At 35.3% G+C, this 24,302-nt stretch overlaps 1 protein-coding gene across 4 annotated transcripts in view; it reads left to right on the forward strand.

Moving 5' to 3' along the window:
- The window catches only part of Epc2 (enhancer of polycomb homolog 2), a 148,121-nt gene that overhangs the window by 52,158 nt on the left and 71,661 nt on the right, over nucleotides 1–24,302 (forward strand). For all 4 annotated transcript variants that reach the window (XM_010620972.3, XM_010620971.3, XM_010620973.3 and 1 more), the window contains exon 2: nucleotides 11,247–11,406. In XM_010620972.3, coding sequence (XP_010619274.1) covers nucleotides 11,247–11,406 — 160 coding nt within the window. The remainder of the gene's footprint in view (nucleotides 1–11,246; nucleotides 11,407–24,302) is intronic.

Genomic DNA, 24,302 nt, shown 5'->3' on the forward strand with positions numbered 1-24,302 from the left:
TTCTTCTCTTTTCTTTCTTTCTTTCTTTGGCAGGAAGTGTACTAGAGGTCAAACTCAGGGCTTTGTGCATGTTAGGCAAGCACTCTACTGCTGAGCTATATTCCCAGCTCTAGTTAGAAAAGTGTCTTGGTTAGAGAAATGCTTGTTTTTTGTTTTGTTTTCTGTTTCCCTTTTTACAATCAGGTTGATTCTGTTCTTGAGTTGTAAGACTTCTTTATATATTCCGGTCATTAACTCTTTGTTGCACATCCGGTGTTACGGTTTAGTTTAAAAACTTTCCCCCAAAAGTCTCACATGTTTGGAAGGTGATTAGATCATAAAGCACTGTGTTCAGTGGATTCATCCATTATAAGTTCAGTAGCTAAATGTGCTGTTAGGAGATGGGATCTGATTGGAAGTGGATCACTGGAGGAGGCACAATATGGAAGTATATTATTGTTCTTGATTTCTCCTGTCTCTGCTTCCTGGCTGCCATGGGATGAACAGCTTTCCTTTGCCATGCCCTTCTACCATGTTTCTACCTTGGAACCAGCCAGTTTCAGACTGAACCCACTAAAAAATAGAGCACATCAACTTCTCCTATTACGTTGTGGATATTAGGTATTTGTGTCTCAGTGATGAGAAAGTGACTAACCTTAGAGCTTTCATTTTCTTTTGAGCATGATGATAGCTGTGGGTTTTTCATATATAATCTTTATTGTTCAGGTACTTTCCTATTCCTGGTTTGTTTTAATCATGTGTCATGAAAAAGTGTTGACTGGGGTCATACTGGGTTTTTTTGTTGTTGTTGTTGTTTTCTTTTTTGCAGCAATTGAGATGATCATGTGACTTTTTGTCCTTCATTCTGTTAATGTGGTATCTTATAGTGATGGATTCTGATATGTTGGACCAACTTTGCATCTTTTTAATATTGGATTTGGTTTGCAAGTATTTTCTTGATAGTTTTTGTATCATTATTTACTAAGGATATTCTCTTGTAATCATGTTCTGATTTTATCAGTTAAGGCTGGTCTCAAAGTGAACTTGAAAGTGTTCCTTCATCTTTGGTTTTTTGGAGAAGTTTGGGAAAGATTGGTGTTAATTCTTTAAGTTGTATAATTCTCCAATGAATCCTCTGGACCTATACTTTTCTTTGTGGAGAGGTGGTTTTTGGATGGGTGGTAGGTTGGTATCAACGATTGAATTTAGGACCTTACACTTGCAAGGCTGGCGGTGGCACCACTGAGCTAAATCCCCAGCCCTGTTGAGAGGTTTTGATAACTCATTTAATGCCTTTACTAATTACATCTGTTCATATTCATTATTTGTTATGCCTCAGTCTTGGTTGTTTCTTGAAATTTATCAGTTTTGTCTAGGTTATCTAATTTGTTGGTGTATAATTGTCCATAGTCTCTAATAATCCTTTTAAATTTGTGGCATCAGTGGTAATGTCTAAGGGCTTGTCAATTTTTTTTAAAACAACTTCTGGTTTTGTTATTTTTTTCTATGTTCAGCCTTTGAGTTTAGCTTGTTCTTTTTCTGTTCATTATCTATAGTTTTGATGTTGATTTGAGATTTTTATGTAGACATTTATCACAATAACTTTTCTGCTTACACTGCTTTTCTTAAATCCTTAAATCCTTAAGTGTTTTGTGTTCATTTTCATTTGCCCCAAGATATTTCTAGTATCACTTGTGATTTCTTTTTTAACCCATTGATCATTTGGAGGTATGCTGCTTTTAACTTTCACATTATTTGTGAATTTTTGTTTTGTTATAGTTTCTTATTATGGTTGGCAAAGATACATGATTTTAATTTTAAATGTGTTACTTTTTTGTGGCTGAGCATGTGATCTGCAAAACATTACATGTGTTGTTGGGGAAAATGTGTATTCTGCTTTTGTTTGCTGAGTGTTATGTGTCTCAGGTTTAATTGGTCCACTGTATTGTTCACATCTTTTTTCTTATTGATTATTGATGTTTTGTCTGTGTTGTTATTGGCTTTTGGATATTGAAATCTCTTGTTACTGTTATATTATTGTTTGTGCCTCTCCTTCACTTTTTTCCATGTTTGCTTCATATATTTAGATCCTCTGCTATTTGATGCATGTAAAGTTGTATCTTGATGGTGAATTTATTTGTTTATAATTATGTAATGTGTTTCCTTGTCTCTTGATGGTTTGTGGCTTAAAGTCTATTTTGCCTGATAAAAATATGACTGTCAAATTTACCATTTGCATGAAATATCTTTTTCTGTCCTTTCAGTTTCAGCTTTATATGTCATTAGTTTACTAAAGGTGAATTCCACTTGATTGTATCCCACAAGTTTCATAGGCTTTCTTCAACTTTCTTCAGTCTTTTTTGTTTTCTTCCTCTTGCTAGGTAATTTAAAGTAGTCTGTTTTTAAGTTCACTGATGGTTTTGCTTGATCAAGTCTGTTCAATGTCTTGTGAAGTTTCTTTTCAGTAAAATTTTTTTTTCAATTCCAGAAGTTCTTTTTGGTTCTTTTTAAAAAACAAATTTTATCTCTTTGTTGATATTGTTTTGTACATCCATTACTTTTGTGATTTCATTTACTTTCCTGGAGGTGTTCTTTTGTAGCTCATTGATCTTCAAGATGATTATTTTGAAATCTTTATTAGGTCATTCATAGACCTATTTCTCTTTTGTTGATTTTTTGGAGATTCATTTTTTTCCCATTATTGGGACATGTTTCCTTCTTTTGTCCGCATTACTTTTTGTTGTGATTTCTATATTTGAAAAGTTAACCAACTTTCCTAGTCTTTGCAAAATACATAGCCTGGCTTGAGATTCTAAGGGCCTCTCATTTTTTCTGGCGATAAATCTTCTCTGGCCTATGGATTTAACTTCCTGATTTGTTAGTGCCCCCCTGGTTTGTTAGTGCCCCTCCCCATGCTTTTAATCTCTTATTGGTATCAATTTCATATTTTATTCCGTAAAAGTTTTCTTAGAACACAGTGTTAAACAGTTCTTTATAGTTTTGTTTTTTTCCCTTGCATTGTTTTGATCTTCAAGGATGCCAATTACATGTTCTTCCTTCCTTCCTTGTCTATACTCTGACACCTTTCTAATTCGTTTTCTTTACCTGGCTTCTTGTCCCACCCCTTTTTTTATTTGACTCTTTATGCAGCATTCTTATTTTTTTAAGTATATTTGTCATTTATCTTCTGATAATGTTAGCTTTAAACTCTGAGATAATATTTTTGTCTTTTCTGGGTTCAAAGACAACTCGACTTTTTTTTTTTTTTTGCTCTTTTTGTGTTATTTTTTTGAGTTTTTGATTCAAAGTGATTTTTCATACCCCACACCCTTCTTTTGAGTATATAATTGTGTTAGCTTTTTGTCACTATGTATGACCAAATACCTGCAGAAAACAACTATAGAAGTTTATTTTGACTCGCTTTCAGAGTTTTCAACCCATGGTTGGCTCATTCCATTGCTTCTGGACTTGTGGTAAGGCAGAGTATCATAGTTAAAGAGTGTGGCAGAGGATAGCTGCTCACCTGGTGGCAGCCAGGAAGCAGAAAAAGAAGAAAAGAGTCAGAGAGGAAGGAGCCAGGGGACCACATAAAACCTGCCCATGTGGTCCACTCCCTTCAACTAGGTCCAACCTCCTGGTTTCCATCACCTCCCACAGATACCATCACACGATCTCATCAGGGCAGTTGTTAAATTTGGAGCCCTGTGTTCCTGTCCAGTCATTTCCCAGAAGATCTATCATCAGCTGGCAACCTTTTTAAGCATGTGAGTTTTAGAGGGACATTTCAAATCCAAATCATAGCAGTCGTCATGCACTGTTAGGAAGACACTCTGAGAAATGTGTTGTTGGAGATTTTGTGTGTAAACAAAATGGCTGTGATATTACTGGGTGATATAATGGGTCCACTGTCATAAATGTACTCATCATTGGCCAAATTGTGTCATGTAGTGCATGACAATATTTAATTAAATTTGGGGCATTTTTCTTGAGGTTTTCTTCTTTTTACCCTTACCCACAAGAGTGAGGGTAATATATTAGTAGAAGTAGATTTGAATGTAGTCTTCTGATTTTTAAATAATTGAATATATTTTTATAGATTCAGGGTGATTTACAGTTTTCTCTAGTTCAGTGAAACTCATCTGTCTGTGGAATGATCTGCTTTTGAAGAGAAAGCAGGCAAGGGAATTGCTTTTCCAGACTGGTGTTTCAGAATTTCCTCCTGTCTCTGATTACTTGTGGGTCAGGTAGGCTGAGCTTTTCTCTTTTCTTCTGCAGGGATTTGAATCTTCCTATGATCTTCTGCGTCTGCATACTCTTCCTTTTGATATTAATTTTTCAGAGTTTTGTTGCATTCCCTGTGCTGAGCTCATGTCATTTTCTTTCTTATTATGGTCTTAAAGTTTTTTAGTCTTTTCCTAATAAACTTACATCTTATGGCTACAGCCCTGTCATCTGCCAGCTTTATTAAGAATATCACCTAAGATCTGTTTTAAACTTTTGTCATGTAAGAATAGGAAAATAGGTTAGTGATAGTGCATTTGCCTAACATACGCAAACCCCTGAGTTTAATCCTAGCAACACATATACAATTGTTTATAAAATTAAAATATTAAATGTTCGTCAAAGACATATTTTGATAATTGGAGAATACTTGAAAATGTTTTGTACATGGAAGAAAATGAAGTATCAGAATAATGTCTTCAAATGAGAAATACATCACCATTTAGCTCAGATTCTTGTCTGTATGTAGATCATCAACTTTGGTTTTTCATCTCTACTTTAATTCCTTCCCTGGTAATTTCAGCGTAGTTAATATTGAAATCAGAGTCCTGAAATGTGATTCTCTCTTAGAGCCAGTTGTTTGTTTCTTAAGATTCACAAGATTGTGAACTACAAAGAGGTATGGACTGTTACATTACTTTCTGAAACCAGCAGGTGAGCAGTCAGCAAAGTACTAGGAAAGTATTTGAATAATACCAGAAATTACTCAAGGTCTAGCTTCCTAGTTTCTGTTTCTGTTTCTTTTACTTTTACTTTTACCTTTTCTCTTTCTTTCTCTCTCTTTCCTTTCCTTTCTTTTCTTTTCCTTCCTTCCCTTCCTTCTTTCCCTTCTTTCCTTTTCTTTTTTGGTTTTTTTAGACAGGGTCTCACTATGTAGCCCAGGATGGTCTCGAACTCTCAGTGATCCTCCTGCCTCAGCCTCCTGAGTGCTGGGATTACAGGCGTGCACCACCATGCCCGGCTAGTTTCTTAATACTATTTGCGTATGGTTCTATATGTAATTCTCAGTTTTTTACTTAGCTCAAAAATTTTTACTAATGCTAGATTTTAATTAAGTTTATAAGTACTGTATGTATGGGAAAATCATATTTTGGTACCTTCTCTTGGGATCTTATCCACATATTTCTCTATGGTACTGAAAGTTAGAAAACTCAAATCTAAGTTCTCTCCTAAACTACCTTCTTTTTGTTGAGTGCTTCTGGGCCTTTGTTCATTTTGGACATGTTGTTTCTCACCTAGATTATTTCTTTTTTTGTCTTGCTAAATCTTTAGTGATCCTAAAAGTCTCAGGTGAGGGTTTACTTTTTTTTGGTATCTTTCCTTATCCTCCCTGGACAAGTAGTTTGATTAATTGAGAAAAGATAAGCTTATCAAGTTCAAATTATGATTGCATATTTCAATTTCTCCTCTCCTAGGTAAGTGTTCTTGGTAGAAGAGACTGTGCTCATTCACTTAATAGAGTTCTGAATGACAGCATAATCTGTTATCCCATAAGTATTTCAAAATGTGTTGAAAAAGAAAGATGACTGATAACATTTTTTAAAAATTTATATTTTACAACACAGTCAACCATTGTTTGTTTTACTCTGGTGTACTTCTGAGGCCAAGCATTTATTTTTGGGGGTTAATAAATGTGTACAGTATTTGTAAATTAATTAATTAATTAATTTGTTTGTGTTGATACCAGGGATTGAACTCTGGACCTTGTGCTTGTGAGGCAGGTGGTAATACCACTGGTATTTGTAAATCCCTGGCCTGGTATTTGTAAATTTTAAATGAAGCTTTAAGACCCAAAATATTTGTTGAATCAAACTGATCATCATAACTGTAGAGTGAAATTGACAGGAATTGAAGGCATTAGAGGGAAGATGAGTCATATCAACCATAATTCTAGCCCTTGTAAAGAATAAGGGCAGTGAGGGATTCTAATAATGGAGATAATGGAAAAGTTGAGCTGGAGTTTTTCATGTGGTTGAAACAGGTTGAAGATGTGCATGAACTCAGGAGTAGGAAATAGAAGTTGTACTCAGGAGAGGATCACAATTTTAAGGGACAGAAGACAGAAAATGTAGCTGTTAATGGATAATACCAAGAATTTTGTTATAATACTTGAGAAGGATACTTGGGAGAGGTGTGGTTCTAGGATGGTAGGTTGGACTTTTGTTGTTATTGTTGTTACCGGGGATCAAACTCAGGACCTTGCACTTGCCAGGTGGGCAGCAGAACCACTGAGCTAAATCCCTGGCCCAGGTTGAATTTTTTGAGAGGAGATATGTCCAACTCAGGGGGGTGGGGGTGGGAGGGACTTTCTTATAGATGGTAGGCAGTCTGCCTTCCCTTACTCCAGTCCAAAGTAGAAACACTATGAGTTTACTGTGTGCCAAGTATTAGGGACAAGTGGTGGGTGCAAAATAGACAAAATTCCTGTCCACATTTCAGGAGAATAAGAAGACATCAGTCACATAATTACGAGAACAAATATAAACCTGCAAGTCTGGCGATTGTCTTAAATTGGAGAGATAAATGAATCTGAGAACTAATAAAGGGAATTTTTTAAAAAAGAGGATGGTCAGGTTTCATTGCTGAATGACATCTTAAACTTGGGCCCAAAGGCCTTTTTATCTAGAAGTGGGTGATTGATTGTTTAGGAAGCTATGGAGAGTGACAGGTAGAAGAAATAGCAATTCACTTTGCTATTATATAATAGTTCACAAATCTCTTGAGGGCTATTCTTGTTGAATTTTGTTGCAGATGAAAACCTTACCAGAACACACATCAACTGAGTAGTTTGAATATATTCGTGTTTTTAAAAGCTTTGACGATGACCATAAATGATGATAATATATTGCACATACATGTGACTGAAGTGTTTATAAAACTATTTTTCCTTTCTGCATTCAAAACCTTCTAATTTTTTGTTCAAAAATTGTTGTGATGTATTACTAGGTGTTAATCTACAGATTGAAAAACGGGATTAAATGACCTGTTAGATCACTGTCTACCTTGTCATTTTATGTTTATACAATTATTATCAGTATTCACTGTGTTTTATCTTCACTTGACTGATGAGGTTGTTGTTTGATAAAGTGTCTTGGTTTTTAAAGTATAATTATTGGAATGCATTGAGTACATTAATAATCTTTGTTCAACCTTAAAACTAAGTATATTTTGAAAATTCTGTAGTAATGGTGCTATCATATAGAGGAGTTTTTATTGTTTTAAGAAGGAAAGTCACTTGTAGAAAGTTGAATTATTCATATGCTTCCAGTTATGATACATTATCACTGATCTTTATCAAGAGCCTTTTGTGGTATATTTTAATTTTAATTTGGGCAGTCATTACGTTCACAAAAGCAGAGAAAAGAACACATTGAATCTCCCTGAAGAATAGAGTACAATGAATCCTCTATGGTATGGCCAATCTTGTTTTATCTGACACTGTAATCCCACACAGCCTGGATTTTAAAGGAAATTGCAAGTTTCAGTTCTGTTTATTCTGTTATATCCCTTTCCCCAACCTTTTTCTCCTTCCTGCCCTTTTTTAAGCACCTACCTAAAATTTTCAGTACATCTCTTCTGGTGAAATTTTTATTGTTTTATGTGAGTTTTTTTTCTTTTTCCCCCCCTCTAGTTCTTTTGTTTTTCTTTTTTCTTTTTAGTATAAACTACCCATTTGACTCTAAGGAATTTTCTTCACTCAACATTGTTTTTTAAGATCTTCCATGTTAAATATACATCTGGACTAATAATATCAAATGTTATGTAGTATTCATGGTGAACATCTTATCACATTTGACTTCTCCATCCTTCCAATCATAGATATCCACCCTGCCTCAAACTACCCTCCACTACAGATACTGTTTCAGTGTACGTTACTTATTGACCTGTCTGAGATGTTCTTGGGGCTATATATATGTTAGACAGCATATGGCATGTTGTAGAATATGGAAAGATTAATTTGATTTAGTTGAATTAAAAGTGTTGCCGTTGCTCTCTACAGTGGTAACAGCAGCCTTTATTCTGCAGACATACATGCAGGAATTTGTATCCTTCCATCCTTGCTAACATGTAGCATTACCCTAATTTACCATTTGGGGGGCCAGGTATAACACATCTGTTTAATTTTCATTTCTTTGTTCACTAATGAATTGGAGTATTTCTTGGAGTGCTTGTCAGCCTTTAGGGTTTTCTCACGTGTAATTTGCCTGTTTATATCTCTTACCATTATTATTTGGGGCTGTGTCTTGTTGATTTGTAGGCATTTCTTACATATTCTAGGTATTATTCACTTAGAGATTTTAGCCATTAAAAATAACTTTAGTTTTATGGTATATTTATTGACTATGTTATCCTCATTGAACATATTTTTTTCTTTTTTTAGCTACTAGAGATTAAACTTAGGGTTTTGCACATGCTGTGCAAATATTGCACCAGTAGGCTACATCACTAGCCTTTTGTTTGTTTTGAGACAGACTGTCACTGACTTTCTAAGCTGGCCTTGAACTTGTAGTCTTAAATTTTCCAGGCTGGCCTCTGACTTGTGATCCTCCTGCCTCAGCCTCCTGAGAGGCTGAGTTTATAGGTGTGTGCCACTATACCTGGTTCAGAAATCTTTAATTTAGGTGTAATAAATCTTTGTTCCCCTAATGTTTTTACTTAGGAATTACTGTTCCTATAGCAGAAAGGGATTTTCCTTTGTTTGCTTCTGTTAACTTTATGATTTTACAGTACACATGTACATACATATATATCTTTGAACACACACCCCCCATCTGGGCATAAAGTAGGCATTTTCTTTGTTATTTCTTTGTATCTTGAGCAGCTTGGTTATTGCCCATTAAATCTGTGGTGCTGTTATCTGTATCTTAACTGCCTGTCTGTACATAGATCTATCTGGAGCTTTCTTGTTACATTGATTCATATGAGATTAGCATAATTAGTGATTAAGAGTTTTACACCTGGCTGTACTATTTACTAGCAAAGTGATCTTGGACAAATTAACCTTTCCACCTCAGTTTTCAGTTTCCTTATCTAAGTATATGAGAATGATGCTATTTTATGAGGATTTTTTAAAAATTAAGATTTTTAAAAGTGTTTGCTATACACTAGTAATTGTTATATGGTTACATATATAAATGTAAACTTTCTGTTCTTGTAGGTTTATTTCTATGGCTTTGTTCCTATTGTGCTACATTTTAAGCTTCTTTTTAAAAGTTAACTTAGATATCCTCGGACTTCTGTTTTTCTATTTACATTTGAGAACATTTTTCTTGAATATACTTGTGCTTTCCAGATTTAAATTGGTCTAGCAAAAAATGTCAAAGAGATTCTGACCATGATTATTTTGGGGAAAGCAAGGATGACTTGACTGAATCTGAGGAAACTTATGCCGCTTGGGAGGCTTACTGTTCATTGGTTTATAGCATAAGAAGCACGTTTGCCCACTTCCTCAAATTGTGTTTCTATTCTTTCACTATTTTTATATCCTCTGCCTTTTAAGACTAAATGACAGAGTATCATGAAATTAATTCTTTTGTCATTTGATATCATCCTCTATCTTCCTCTTTAAAGTTTTTTTAATCTAATCTGTTTTGCTATATGATGGACATTTGATTTAACTTTATTAGTACACCTTGGTGCGTGAAGACTTTCCTTAGATCATTGCACTGATACTTTATGTATATTTTTTACATAGCCTAGTGACTGGAATGAGGTTCAGATAGCTATCTCTGCAGAACTTGAAAAATTATATTAGTTTAATACGATAGAATTAAGAATTTTAGACTTGATAGATGATTGCTAGAGAGCAGGTGACCTGTTGTGTTACTTAGGACTGTGTGACCTTGAACAAATTACTAAACATCTTTCTTGATTTCTGTGTGTGTAAAGTGTTTTGCATGGCCTGATATAGCATAGAAATCCAGTAACATTTTCATTTGTTCATTAACCTAATATGTATTAAGCAATAGTAGGCACCAGAGATATAAAATTTAAAATAAAAATTATTAACTTACTTGATGGTTAGCAGGAGGACAATAAATACATGAAATCTTTAGTATGTCAGTTGTTAGGTAAGGGTATGGAAAAAAACCAGGGAAGAACTGTGGAACCAGGAGTGTTTTTAAGACGTTGTGGAAGGCCTGTGATAGATGAGACTTTAAGGTTTTTCAAAAGCGAAGTACAGTATTTGGGAGCAGCAAGAAAAAGCAATGTGATAAAGGATGGAAGAGGAAAGAGGTAAGAGATGTAAGAGCTCATTTTAGCTCTCCCTTGTGAAGCTTTCAATAATGGGGATCTTTTGGGGAGTGACATGACCTGATTTACCTTATAAAGCATAAAGCTGCTTTATTAGGTATGGGCCACAGTGGTGCAGAGGAGGAAGTAGGGAAACCATTTATGAGACAATTGCAGTAAGTTGTGGAAGTGATGAAGTGATTTAGGACCTGGATGTGTTTTATAGAAATTTTTTGTTTAAACTTCATTTAAAAATAGTACCTGCCCTGATTTGTAACACAATTTGTTGAACATAATTTTATCGTCTTTCAGTTATTCAGGATTTCATACTATTAAAGTTTCAGGTATCTAAGTACAGTACAGAAGATATTTAAAACCTGTACTACAAGTTTCCCATGACTTGCATTTTTTTCTTGAGGTGGCAGATACCTCAAATTAACAAACAAGAATCAGTTTTCTTATAACTGAAATTTTAAATTCTAGTTTATAGCTATGTTCATGTTTAATCTTTTAAAAATTCCCTTACTATAATGCAAATATAAGTCTAAGGCTATGTGATCAATATGAAGCAGGTATTAAGGAAGCATGATGGACTATTTTCTGTAGCTCTTCATCAAAGAAATTGCCTGTAATTGAGCAAAGGAACTAGTCATAATTGATACTTGCAGTTATTCAATAAAGTAACTTAAATGAAATTATCCATTCAATTATATTACCAAAACAACTTATGTTGTATACTTTACATTTTCCAGGAACATCATTTACAACGAGCCATTTCAGCACAGCAAGTGTTTAGAGAAAAAAAAGAGAGCATGGTCATTCCTGTTCCTGAGGCAGAGAGCAACGTCAACTATTACAATCGCTTGTACAAAGGAGAATTTAAACAGCCCAAACAGTTCATTCATATTCAGCGTAAGTGTTTGTTAATTCGTTGTTTTCTATTTGTAATTTAAATTATCAACCAGTGGAAATCTTTCCTTTGGCCCATAGATTTTAGTTTTTGTTTGTAAACACTAATAGAAATATTAAATGTTACAGATTAAAATCCATCTATGCTTACATGTGAATTTAAAGATCATTTTGAGTTTTATTAGCAGTTGGAAGGAACATTTGATTTTATGTAATATAGGATTTTTTTTCTTTTTATTGAGTTTATTGGTACAATCTAGGTATACAATACAGTTATATTCATTATTGGGATCCTGTACCTTTACGTGACAGATCTTGGTTCTCATTTTTTCCCCTTGTCCCTGCCCTCCCTTCACCCCTTCCTCTCCCCCCCATTTACAAATACTTTATTTCCATTTTTTCCTCTCCCTTATTACCTTTCCCCCACCCTTCCCACTTTCCCTACACCTTTAGCCCTTTACTTCCTATTTCACATTATTAATTATCTCATTAGGATCCTGTGTACTATTATAGTTTTTCACACCAGAGAAACTATTCAGTTTTCGGTTAAAGAAATCTCTGTATGAACATTAAAAATAGGGAATCCTAAAATAAAACTAAAAAGGAAAGTAAAAGAGAAAGGGCAATGATGTAAAATTAAAATAATCCTTAATTCTGAAGATGAAAATGGTCCTTGAACATATAATAAGTTGCTTCTTGCTCTTGTGGTCTTATCTTATTCTTTTTTTTTTTTCATTATTTAGAGAATACTTTATTAGTTTCTGTAGTCAAACCCACTAGATATGACCTTACATATTTAATACAGTGCGTTACCCTGTACAAATGAAAAAAAAACATTTCTAGACCAATATGGCTGTTAATTTCTGTACAATGCCAGCTCAACACAGTAAATTGGGATAACTTTTTCCAAAGTCGACTGTACAGTTAGTTTCCAAAAATTCAAAATTTATATGTATATATGTTATATATATTTATATTTTTATAAAAAGACCAATAATAGCAATATGTTAAAGCATCAGTAGCAGCAACAGCTTTTCCAGGTTCTGCAGTCATCTGAACAAAATTATAGACATTTAGCACACTCCATTAGAAAAACAAAAAAAAAAAAACAAAGAAAAGAATAATACCCAGAAAACAGCAAAGTTCTGTTGCTGTTGTGGTACTTGGCACCATTTTTTTTTTTTATTAGCGTCTTAATCATCTTCTGGGGAAAGAACATTCCAGAGTAACATCATTAAAAATAAGTCTGATAAAGCACGGTCACTACTATGTATCATAAAGCAGGTACAAGATATTTTACAATTACAGAGGTATGATACAGTACCGTCCTACATCTATAATACTAGAATCAGTTTTGGTTTGAAATTTACTTTGTCTGCAAATAAGATTGCTACCCCTGCTTTTTTTCTGGGCTCCTGTCACATGGAGAATTGCTTTCCATCCTTTCACTTTCAGTCTATGGGCTTCTTTTTGCACTAGGTGTGTTTCTTGTATACAACATATTGTTGGATTTTGCTTCTTATTCCATTCTGCCAGTCTTTTTCTCTTGATTGATGAGTTGAGGCCATTGACATTGATGGTTATAATTGATATGTACTGACTTATTATTGTCCTGTTATTGGCCTTTTGTTGACTCTTTTTATTTTTTCACTTTCTCCTTTTAGTTTCTTGCCTTTCCTATTTGATTTGCTCTGTTGGGCCTCATGGTGTTGTTACCTTCATTGTCTTTTTCTAGGATATTGTTTAGAATTGCTTGTAGTGCTGGTTTGGTATTCATGTAGTTTCTCAGGTGTTCTTTGTCTTGGAAATGTCTTATTTTCCCATCCATTTTGAAAGAGAGTTTTGCAGGATACATCGGTCTAGGTTGGAGGTTGTTCTCTTTTAGTACTTGAAATACCTCACTCCAGGCTCTCCTTGCCCTAACAGTTTGTGTTGAAAAGTCTGCTGTGATTCTGATGGTCTTTCCTTTGCATGTGATTTGTTTCTTTTCTCTTACTGCTTGTAGTGTTTTGTTCTTCTGTTGGGTTTCTGGGATCTTGATTATTATATGTCTAGGTGTAGTTTTTTTTTTTTTATTGTGGCTAGTTGGGGTCCTATATGCCTCACTTATCTGAATGTCAAATTCTTCCCCTCTTTCTGGGAAGTTTTCTGTCATTAATTGTTTGAACAGCTTTTTAAAGTCATTGCATTTTCTCCTGATACTTCATGGATTCCTATCAATCTTATGTTATTCTTCTTTGCATCATGTAGAAGTTGCTGGATTGATTTCTCATGATCCCTTATTATTTTTAAGAGACCTCTCTTTTCACGGTCACTGACTGCAATCTTATCTTCTATATCTGAGATTCTATCTTCGCATTCTTTTATTCTGTTTTGTACACTTTCAATGGAGTGTTTAATCTCCTGGACATCTGTTCGAATGTGTTTTATGGATTCCATTTCTTTCCTATGTTGGCCGTTTATTGTTTCCATTTCTTTCTTATGCTGGGCCTTCATGGCTTCTATCATGGTCCTGAGCTCATCTGTTTTTCTGTCAGTTTCTGTTCTAGAGTCTCGAATCACGATTTTCATTTTGCTCACCATCTCTGTGGTTATCTGGGAAATTAGTTCTATTTTGAATTTTTCTAGAGCCTGATGGATCTGTTTTGTTACTTCCTGTGCTTTGAATTCAGGGTGTCCTAGTGGTTCACTATCGGCCTTTTCATCCTCATTTGTCCTACTGTTTGCCATTGGTGAATTGGAAGTCTGTCTTTGTGTCTTGCTTAAGTGTTTTCTCATTTTTATTTTTGTTGTCAGGCTGTCCTTGGTTTAATCTCTGGGTTATCACCCAAATCTTCCTGATACAGTTGTACCCTAGCTTCTGGGTCTCTAATGACCCACAGACATTCTCATCTTCATAATATCAGAGAAAACAGCTCATCAAATCAATCACAATCCTTTATTCCAACTGATACAATCAGCAACACAATATGATCAAGCACAACTTGGAAACTGACCACCTGTGGTAGTCACTAGTCTTATCACCCTTAAACCATTTGAATTAAATTGAAATCAAGAAGCAGTCCAAAACATGTTAGCAGTGAACAAACTTTTCAGTATAGTATATTTTCCATTTAGGATGGGGGCTCAGACAGAGCTAGGACACAAGACCCCTGATCTCAGTTAGCTAATGGCTGAACCCCCTGACGCTGACTAACCTCGGGCTGCAAGGCCCATATTGAGTTCCCCAACCTTCTGAACAGTTGAACTCCACACCGTTCTACTGCAGGTTTCCCAAGCCCTTTCTTTAAAGATGTTCAAAGTTGGGAACTCAGAAAAATACCCTTTATGACCACCTCTGCCTGTGCAAAGTGGGTCCAAAGGCTGGCTCAATCAGGAGGTCTGAGAGTGTGCAACAAGGTGGGGGTTAGCGGAGTTGTGGGGGTTCAGTGGCGCCTGCATGGCTGTCTTCCTGGTGCAGCAGCAGTGGCGGCTCCCAGTGGGAAAAGGTGTGGCTATCCTTCCCGTTGGATCAAGGCCCAGGCAGCCCTCCTGGTGCTGGAGCGATGGCAGCTCCTGGTGGCAACAATATAGGATTTTATATTGACACTTATACTTTATTATATAGCTGAAAGGTAGTGGGTTGGCATACCCAAAGTAGACTTTTTTTAAAGGTCCATTGGACAATTACTAGTTATGAGTGGCTCAGGAGTTAAGGATTAATTTGAAAATTTCCAGAATTACATCCTACACTTCTACTTTCATCTAGGTTTTGGTTTGCTTTGTTTTTTGCTGTATCAGAAATTGAACTCAGGACCTTGCACTTGCAGGGAAGGTACCGTGCCACTGAGCTAAATCCCTAGCCCTGACTTTCATCTAGTTTTTATAAAATTTTAATTCTGTATCCTTCACATTCCAATTTCTTCCTATGTTTACTATTTAAAGGATCACTATCTCTAGTCTTAAAACTATCTCAATAATCTCCTAACTAAAGTCTTTACTACTCTCTATCTTCTGTCTTTACTTTCTTCTTATGTTCCCCGAGAGGTATCTCTGTGCCACAGTGGTCTTCCTAAATTGTCAGTTTGAATAAATTGTGCTCTTGATTAAAATCCTACTGTTCTTTATAGTAGAAGTTTTCAGCTGATTCTACACACATACTAGTGACTTGGTATTTTATCAAATTAAAAAAAAATTGCTGGGTAGCTTGTTAAAAAAAAGATTCCAGTGCTCTGCTTCAGCGCTACCTGATGTACTGACTGATTGAGAATCTCTGAATGTTCAGACTAGTCATGCATGTTTTTAAAAGTTCCCCAAGTAAATTTGAAATATCATCAAATTTAACATTGATGTTAAATTGACTTTTTATTGATTCTAACAAGCACATTTTCTACCAGGTATTTGTGGTGCTACCAACTTCAGAACACTTGCAAGTCTGTTACACTTGTTTTGAAACACAGTGTTAGCTTTAATTCAAGCTGCAGACCCACTCAAAGTTCAGTTCTCAGTGTGAGGTTTTTTTTGTTTTATTTTGTTTTTCTTTCTTCCTTCTTCTTCTCCTGGGCAGGTTGAGAAGTGCCAAGTTCTTTGATGTTTCTTTTTACAAGGCTGGTTTTTCTTTATCTTAACACTGACAGTATATCTCATATTAAACTTGTTAATATTAAGACTCAAGATAAAGCTTTTTTTGTTGTTTTTTATGATACATATATTAAAGGTACATCTTGTAATTCATGCCAGTGTAGATTGATGTAATTAAATAATAATCAGATTTTCTAGTATGTTTCATTGATTTGTTTCCTGCCTTTAATCTCATTTTCTGTTGCCTTCACCTTGCTCTGTGCCATAGGGACTACTGAAAATTACCCACATTTCACCTTGTTTCTCATTTCACACTTTCTTGCATGTACTGTTCAAGTTTTTTGCTTTCTATAACGCATTTTAGACCGACTCCTTTATGAAGCTTACTGTGACTCCATTCTACCTTTTTTCTTTGCTTATCACAGTATCTTATACATAACTATTAGAATATTCACCATACTTTATTGTGATGACTTTTAACCTTTTAGACTGTGAGCCTCTAGAGCAGGGACTATTTTATTTTCTCTTGTAATTTCAGAGTAAAATGTTTGATTTATAGATGCTCAAGTGGTGTGTTATTTACTGACTAAATTGTTTTTAAATGGCCTTAAAAATAAAACCTTTTGTTGTAGAACCATTTTCTGGAGACTTTTCTCAGAAGCATTCAAGAAAAAAACACATACAAAAGTTATTTATGTAATGTTTCCTCTTAGCTCTTTGACTTTGCATCTATTTAGTGTTTGAAATTTGCCTTTACCTTTGTATCAATTAGGAAGGAAATGGCTGCTCTGAATGGGAATTTTGAGGATTTCTCCTAAGCCAAAGTATCAGTGGTTTTGTACTTTAATAATAGTACAGCTAGATAGCAGGACCATTTGTAAAATGCATTGTGGAAAACTAAGAGTAAAAAATAGGCTGTAGCTCATCTGGGTCAGGCTATTTCATTTTTATCTTGTTTCTCGTTTTTATCCTGTTATTCATTTATTGTAAAATGGGATAAAAATAACAAAAATATTTTAACTTTCAATTTTCATTTTCTTGTTTTGACTATATAACTTTTTTCTTTTAGTTGTACATATATTTTGCATATTGTACTATAGTCACACTGTATGTATAGGTTTTTTTTGGTAGGGGGTGAATCAGGGTCTTACTATGTAGTTGAGACTGACCTGGAGCTCACTGTATAGCCCAGGCTGGTCTTGAACTCACTCACAGCGATCCTCCTGCATCAGCCTCCCGACTGTTTGTATAGGGTTTTTGTTTCTGTTTTTGTTGTTTGAGACAGGGTCTCACTATGTAGTTGAGGCTGGTCTTGATCTCACTATGTAGCCCAGGCTGGCCTCAAAATAAAGGTGTTCCTCCTACCTCAGCCTCCCAACTTCTGGGATTACAGGTATGTGCAATTCTGCTTTTTTTCCATTTCACATTTCTCAGATTTTAATGGTAGGTCACTTTAAGTGCATATGTAAATTTCCATCAAATTGGTAACTTACAATATGCTTACTTACATGCCAGTTATTAGACTGAATAGACCTGATTTTTTTTTTTTTTTTTGGTGGGGGGGTACCAGGGATTGGACTCAGGACTTTACCTTTGCAAGGCAGGCAGCAGAACCACTGAGCTAAGTCCCAGCCCTTAATAGATGTAATTATTAGACTATTTTAAGCTCATATGTACACACACACACACACACACACACACACACACACACACACACACACACACACACATATATTTTTTTTTTTTAATGAAAGTTTTCCAAAAAAAATTTAACTTCTTTTCCCAGCTCTTAAATATAAGGAATTTTAGAAAACATCACCCTGGATTTTTCCTTCTCTTCTTTTAATGAAAGATTTGAAGGAATCCAAATTTGCCTGGCTAAGGAAAAAAATTATGAAATTGCCAATATGGTGGCTTTGTTTGGGCTGGTGTTATTGTTTGCCTGGGCTTTGCAGAAGACTCCTTAGTTTTGCTATCTTCTAGGCCATCATCTGATTGGCCACTGTTGTGACTATCCATGTTAGAGTTTTTCAACACCCCCCTGTTGCCTACAGGGTAAAATTTTAGCATCTTTTTGTAGTATAGAAGGATTTCCCTCCTTTGTGCCTCTCCATCCATGTTGCCCTATGTGTTCTTCCACTGTGACCCCAATCTTAGTGAAGTGAACTGTTTAAGGGCCTTTTCGTTCTTCTACATTTAAGTTACTCAGCAGCCGGTGCTCCAGCTCATTCGCTCTCTACATATTTTATTATCCAGTGTAGTGTTACTACACATTTTCTTCTTCTAATTTCTCTAACTCTTCATGCTTCAACCTACAGTAATAATAAACTCTTTGCCGTTCTTTGATTCCTTATTTTCTCATGCCTCACATAGCCCTGTTCCTACTTAGTAAAGTACAACTTACCTCCAAGATTACCTTTAGGAGACTTTTCTTGACTCTTCTCAGCAATATTCTTGGCACCACTTGCCTCAAGGCCCATGCCATGTGTACATCTCATTGTGGCACTACCTACCTTCCATTATTGTTTGTCTTCTGTTGCCTCCTTAAGATATAAAGTTCATTGAAAGCTGAGACTTAGAAATCTTCGAAAAAAAAACCTTTGAACATCACTGCTTGGTACAGTACTTGGCATGTGATTACATATGCAATTAAGTGTTTACTTGAGTTAATAAATGAATGCATTGATGATTGAACATAGAACATCACACATCGTGTGAGGACCAAAATGTATAATAGATAATGTGAAATATAAGAAAAGGTCCAGAGGGGAAGTGGGAGGGGTAAGGAAAAGGAAAGAGGGCAAAGGAAAAATATGAGAAAAGGAAAAAACAGAAACAAAGGTTTTGTAAATAGGGAGGGGTGGAGGGATTGAAGGGGAGGGTAGAGGAATGGGGGAAAAACAAGAACCAAGATATATCATGTAAAGGTACACATTCCCAATGATGAATATTATGTACCTAAAATATACCAATAAATTGAATGAATTAAAAAAAACACCCATATACATCTTGGCATTTTGAAATACTAGTCCTATAGGGGCTTAAAATTACACAAAAATTAGTGCATATAGTCAGGTTTAGAGGCCTGCTGTGTGACATCCAAATTAGAAATTTAAAGATGAGTTCTCTTATTCAGCAGCAATGTCATTTTAGAGCAAAAGAGTTGTGAGTAGAAGGACTCAGCCTGGAATGCATGTAAAATAAATATTTTATTTCATCTTGTCCCTTCACCACTTTTCTGTAGTCACTATATTGGTATTCTGGGGAACTTAATCACAACACATTGGGTAACTTAATCTCATATGTTGAAGGTGTATAGTCTCTAATGTCCCTAGATATTCTTCCTCATTTAGGCTGATTTTACACAGTGGTCATTTTTATGTGGCATGCAGAAAATGCTAACTCTGTTTTATTTAGATTATACACATTCATTTTGAATACTTCAGCCCAAATACCGTCGATCTTTGACTTACAAACTCAATTTTTTCCCAAGAGCTGATTGTAACTCAGGTTGGCCAGTTGAAGGTTCAAGCTCCTCTACACAGCCTTCAAAGTCTCTCTAGTGTATAGGCAAATCTCAGTGTCCTTAGAGAGACTTGTCCCAGGATTTCTCATTTAACCCAGAATGGGAAAGGATGTTGTAATGTTCCTTCCAGAATTCTTTAAGGGTTAAATCTGTATCATCTGGAAGCACAAATGGCCAGCATTCAGGTCATGACTCAAGACTTTGATCATAAGTTAAAACTAAAATTCTGATCAGACCCCAAGTTGTTCATATATCAGACTGGTTGTAACTCGAGAGTCTACTGTATTGCCATTCTTTTGTTGTTTTTGAAGTCAGTAACTTCATTAAATTCAGGACCCACACCTTTTTCCTTAAAGAGAAAGGACTTTGTTTACTTTCACTAAATTATTTACTCTCCCATTACCCCTTTTATTTAATATGCTGTTTTATAGTTGATATCAAATATCAGGATTTTGGAACAAGAAGGTATTGAGGTATTGTTTCATGAAGTTAATTTGTGTCCTGTTCTGAAACTGCTTAAATGGTTCTTGGAAGCAGTACTCCCTTTCTTGGCTTGAAATAAAAGTTCATTTCCCCCTTTTCACTACCATAAACCTGCAAACAGTTTAGTAGATCATCTCACCTGCTGGACTGAAAGAGTTCAGGAGAAAAAGGATAGTAGGGATAACTCCTTGTTATCCATCAGGAGGAAAAGGAATTAACTCAAAGGAATTGGCATTGTTTATGTCTGCTCCCAGGATCTGAAGCCTAAAAAATCCAATACAAATGATGAGTGTGTATTGTTTGTACAGTAACACTTCTTGGCGAGAAGAATGCAGTCCAGGAACATCATTTTATTGTATAAATGTCATTGGGTGTGTACAAGAAAAAAGGTAAACATTGATCTCATGGAATGACATCACACATTCAAATAACTAAGTTGTAGAAAAATAATACCACAGGTACAAAAGCAGGTTGCATCATATTTATGGAGCACACATTCCAGGTAAGCTGGTTACCAGGTTGAGATGATTAGAGAAGTGACATAGAGGACAGTGAGCAAGGCTGGACACTGAGAATAACCTACATTCAGACAAACTAGTTTTAGGGGCCTTCTCAGATTGCACAGAACCTGTCACCAAATCCTGTACTTGGACAGAGCCGATAGAACAGTATCTGGGTAGCAGCTAATCCAAGAAGGAAGATGGGCCTGAAACTCAGAAAATAGTACATAGCATTTTAGGGAAAAGCAAAATAATCATTTAGTAGTCAAGGGTAGAGAGATGAAAGAAAAGTTTTGAGTTCAAGGAGACTGCCCCTTTGATCTATGTGCATTTTTCTGTGTCTAGTGTTCCACAAAGAAAAAGAAAAAAGGGGAGAGAATTTGCAGTGACTGAATAAAATACAGCATACAAGATTAAAGACCATGGTTAAAGAAATAATGGAGAAAGTAAAGGCACAGTGGTAAGAAGTATATTTGATGGATCACAACATATTTTAGATGAAATATAATAGGCAAGCAGGATTGGTCACGCAGTGTATATTTCATAGCCTGGAAGCACAGAGAACCCACCTGTGAGGCGAGGCCTCCAAAGAAATTGTAGTGTAACTCAGCACAGCTGCTTATGCTAGTAGGCATTACCAGAGATAGAATTAAGCATATTCTCCTAGCAGCTGCATCTTCATGAAGTTTCTCCAGTCATGCCACACTGCCCTGAGTGTCTTCATCTTTCAGCAACTTGTGTTCCACAAAAGACTAAAGGAAATTTGCCTTCCCGTGTTTTCTCAGTAACATTCCAGAGGCTGCTAACTATTCTCTTATATGCTTATTTCCTGAAATTTTTAGAAAACTAACCTTTTCCTTTCATTGTTGTGGGTATAAGTCAGTGAAATAGCTAACATTTGCTGACCTCTCTGTCCAAGTTCTGTTAGTGTTTAGTACACTAGGCCAGTTCCTCACAGGAATATTACAGTGCATTTCCCTCCACATACTGGACATTTGAATCCAGGGTCTTCACACTCATATGCCCAATTCATTTTAAAAATTTTTAGAGTCGATGTCTCACTAAGTTGCCTAGGCTGTATTTAAATTTACGATCAGCCTCTCAAGTGCTTGGATTACAGATTGAGACAGCTAATATTTTTAATCCCCACTTTAAATTTAAGATTATGTAAAGAGTAGAAGATAATGGAGCTTAAACAAGTGTAAGAATCAAAATTAGAACCCATATGATCTGGCTTCATAGTGTCTCAGTCATAGTTCATTACAAGTTGCAAATACTGATACATACTAATCATAGATATTTATTACTGTTCAAAAGGATTTGGAAATAGACTCAGCAATGGGGGGGATAAAGGACTCTTTCTTTTATAAATAGATTACAGGGCAAGGAATAGGTTGCCTGTTGATAGAAAAGTCAAATGCACATAACTTTCATGAAGTACTCTTTCTCTTTTGTTCTGCCAGGGATTTAATGAGTAGAAGAGCACTGTGCCTGGGTAGAAGGGGAGGTTCCAGGTAGAGGGAAACATCTGAGGGAACCATGAAGATAATAAAAATAAGCGCTTCACATTTTATTTTCATAGAAAAGTGAGCATCTCTATTAAAAGGAGGTGAATTTTGCCTTTTGGGAAAGACCAAGTTCAACTTCTGAATGAGCCTTTTAGGTTTTGCAAATCAAAGATACTGGAGGGAAAGCTGGGCGTGGTGGCACATGCCTGTCATCCCAGCACTCAGGAGGCTGAGGCAGGAGGATCACTGTAAGTTCCAGACCAGCCTGGGCTACATAATGAGTTCCAGGTCAGTCTCAACTACATAGTGAGACCCTGTCTTTAAAAAAAAAAAAAAGATATTGGAGGGAAAGCCATGGGAAAACAATATAGACTGAGCCAATAATTGCTTCAATTCCAGCACACACATGCAGAGGCTTTTCCAGAATGTTTGGGCTTTAGGAACTAACCAAGCAGAGATAGAAAATAGCTTCTGGTGCCTTTAGGGCTGCTCCAGGTCCCCCTTATTGTCATCCACAATAATCACAAAATCCTAATAGAAGAGGTTCAAGTTGGGAAAGGGCTGTATGTAGTGATTTCTAAATCTTCAGATAAGCACTGCACTTGGCAGAGAACATAGTTTTCTTTGAATGAAATTAATTAGATTGTATAGGAACTTGGTCAAGTGGCTTTATTCATTTGTTTAAGTGATGGTTACTGTACCTCTTAAGGTTTCAGAGGAGGCTAAAATGGATAATGGGATTGCTGTAAAGGATGAGAGAATCAAAAGCCTCATGTTGCTTTTTAAATAACTCAAAGATAACACTTCAATGGTTAAATAATTGTTTTCTCACTGACAATCTTCTTGTCAATAAACTAATCAAAGTTGTAGGAATACAGTTCCCTCCCTTTCATGACATTCACTAAAGCCTCGTATCCTGCCCCACTAAAACTAAACTTAGTTCAGAAAGAGTTGTTTTTTATTACTGACCTAAGATTCTCCTTTGTTTCTCTGATAGAAACTAAGAAAGTAGGGTCGTTTGGCTTTTTTTTTTTGGAAGGTGATCTTTATGCTCTGGTTACAATGAAAAGCAAAATAATAATTGCAGAAATAAATTAACCCATCTTGGAAAGATAGCCAACACAGATAAAAGTTGTGTTTTCTTCCTTTTATTACAAATATATATATACTATAGCTGGAGTATACACGGGAGGCTGAGGCAGGAGGATCACAGAGTTCAAAGCTAGTCTGGGCTACATAGTGAGCTCAAAGCCAGCCTAGACTACAAAGCAAGACCCTGTCTCAAAAAAAGCCAAATATGTGTTATATTTTGTATATGCATGTAAGTATATGTGTTTATGGATTTTGCTTTTCAACTATTAGGATACTAAAAAAGCTTTGTATTTTTCAGGTAATTAAATAATTATAATTTTTAATACGTGATTCTTTTTTTTTTTTGTACTGGGGATCAAACTCAGGTCCTTGTGCTTGCGAGGCAGTTGGTGGTACCACTGAGCTAAATCCCTGGCCTTAATAATCATAATTTCTAAAAGCTATAAAATATTATAAGGAATTAGTTTTATATCTTTCAGTATTCAGTATAGGAATCTATAACAAGGCCAGTTACAGATGGAAGATTTTAACTGAAAATTTTTGCTTCTGTCTTTATTATCAAGGAATTTTTGATTCAGAATATTTGAGGTTTTGTTATATTAGTAGACTATGAATTTGTATATTTGTAAACATTAGTAGTAATTTGCATTAGTAAAATGAATTTCAAAGCAAGTAAGATTTTAGGCTTTTTCAAAAATTGGTAAACTTTATTTTTAAAAATAATTTAGATTTACAAATAAACATGCAGCTGGTCTAGAGAGTTTTCATGTGCATGCCCTTGCGTGCACTTGTACACTTTTTCATACAGTTAATATCTTGTGTTTATTGGTACATTTGTTACAATAATAATGTTTTAGTATTAGCTAAACTCCATAATTAATGTTTGCATTTTGTTGTACAGTTTAAGGATTTTGAAAATTGTTCAGTGTAATGTGCTGTGACAGTATCCTAAAGAATAGTTTTACCATGCTGAAAACTTCCTCTTTGTTATCAGTTCGTCCTTCTTGAATTCTTGGCAACCATTGACCTCTTTACTGTTTAATTTTTCCTTTCCAGAATATCGTGTTATTGGAATCATATGCTAGATAAGTGTTTTTGTTGGCTTCTATAACTTAGCAATATGCATTTAAAGTTTCTGAAGTTGTTTCCCTGCAACTTGTTTGTCACTCCACCTATTTAAAGATGATCTTGATTGCTTTCAGTTTTTTTCACGTGATTAGTAAAACTGCT

The sequence above is a fragment of the Fukomys damarensis genome, unplaced genomic scaffold (genome assembly GCF_012274545.1).
Source record: "Fukomys damarensis isolate Sample0158 unplaced genomic scaffold, DMR_v1.0_HiC HiC_scaffold_29, whole genome shotgun sequence".
Taxonomy (NCBI): Eukaryota; Metazoa; Chordata; class Mammalia; order Rodentia; family Bathyergidae; genus Fukomys; species Fukomys damarensis.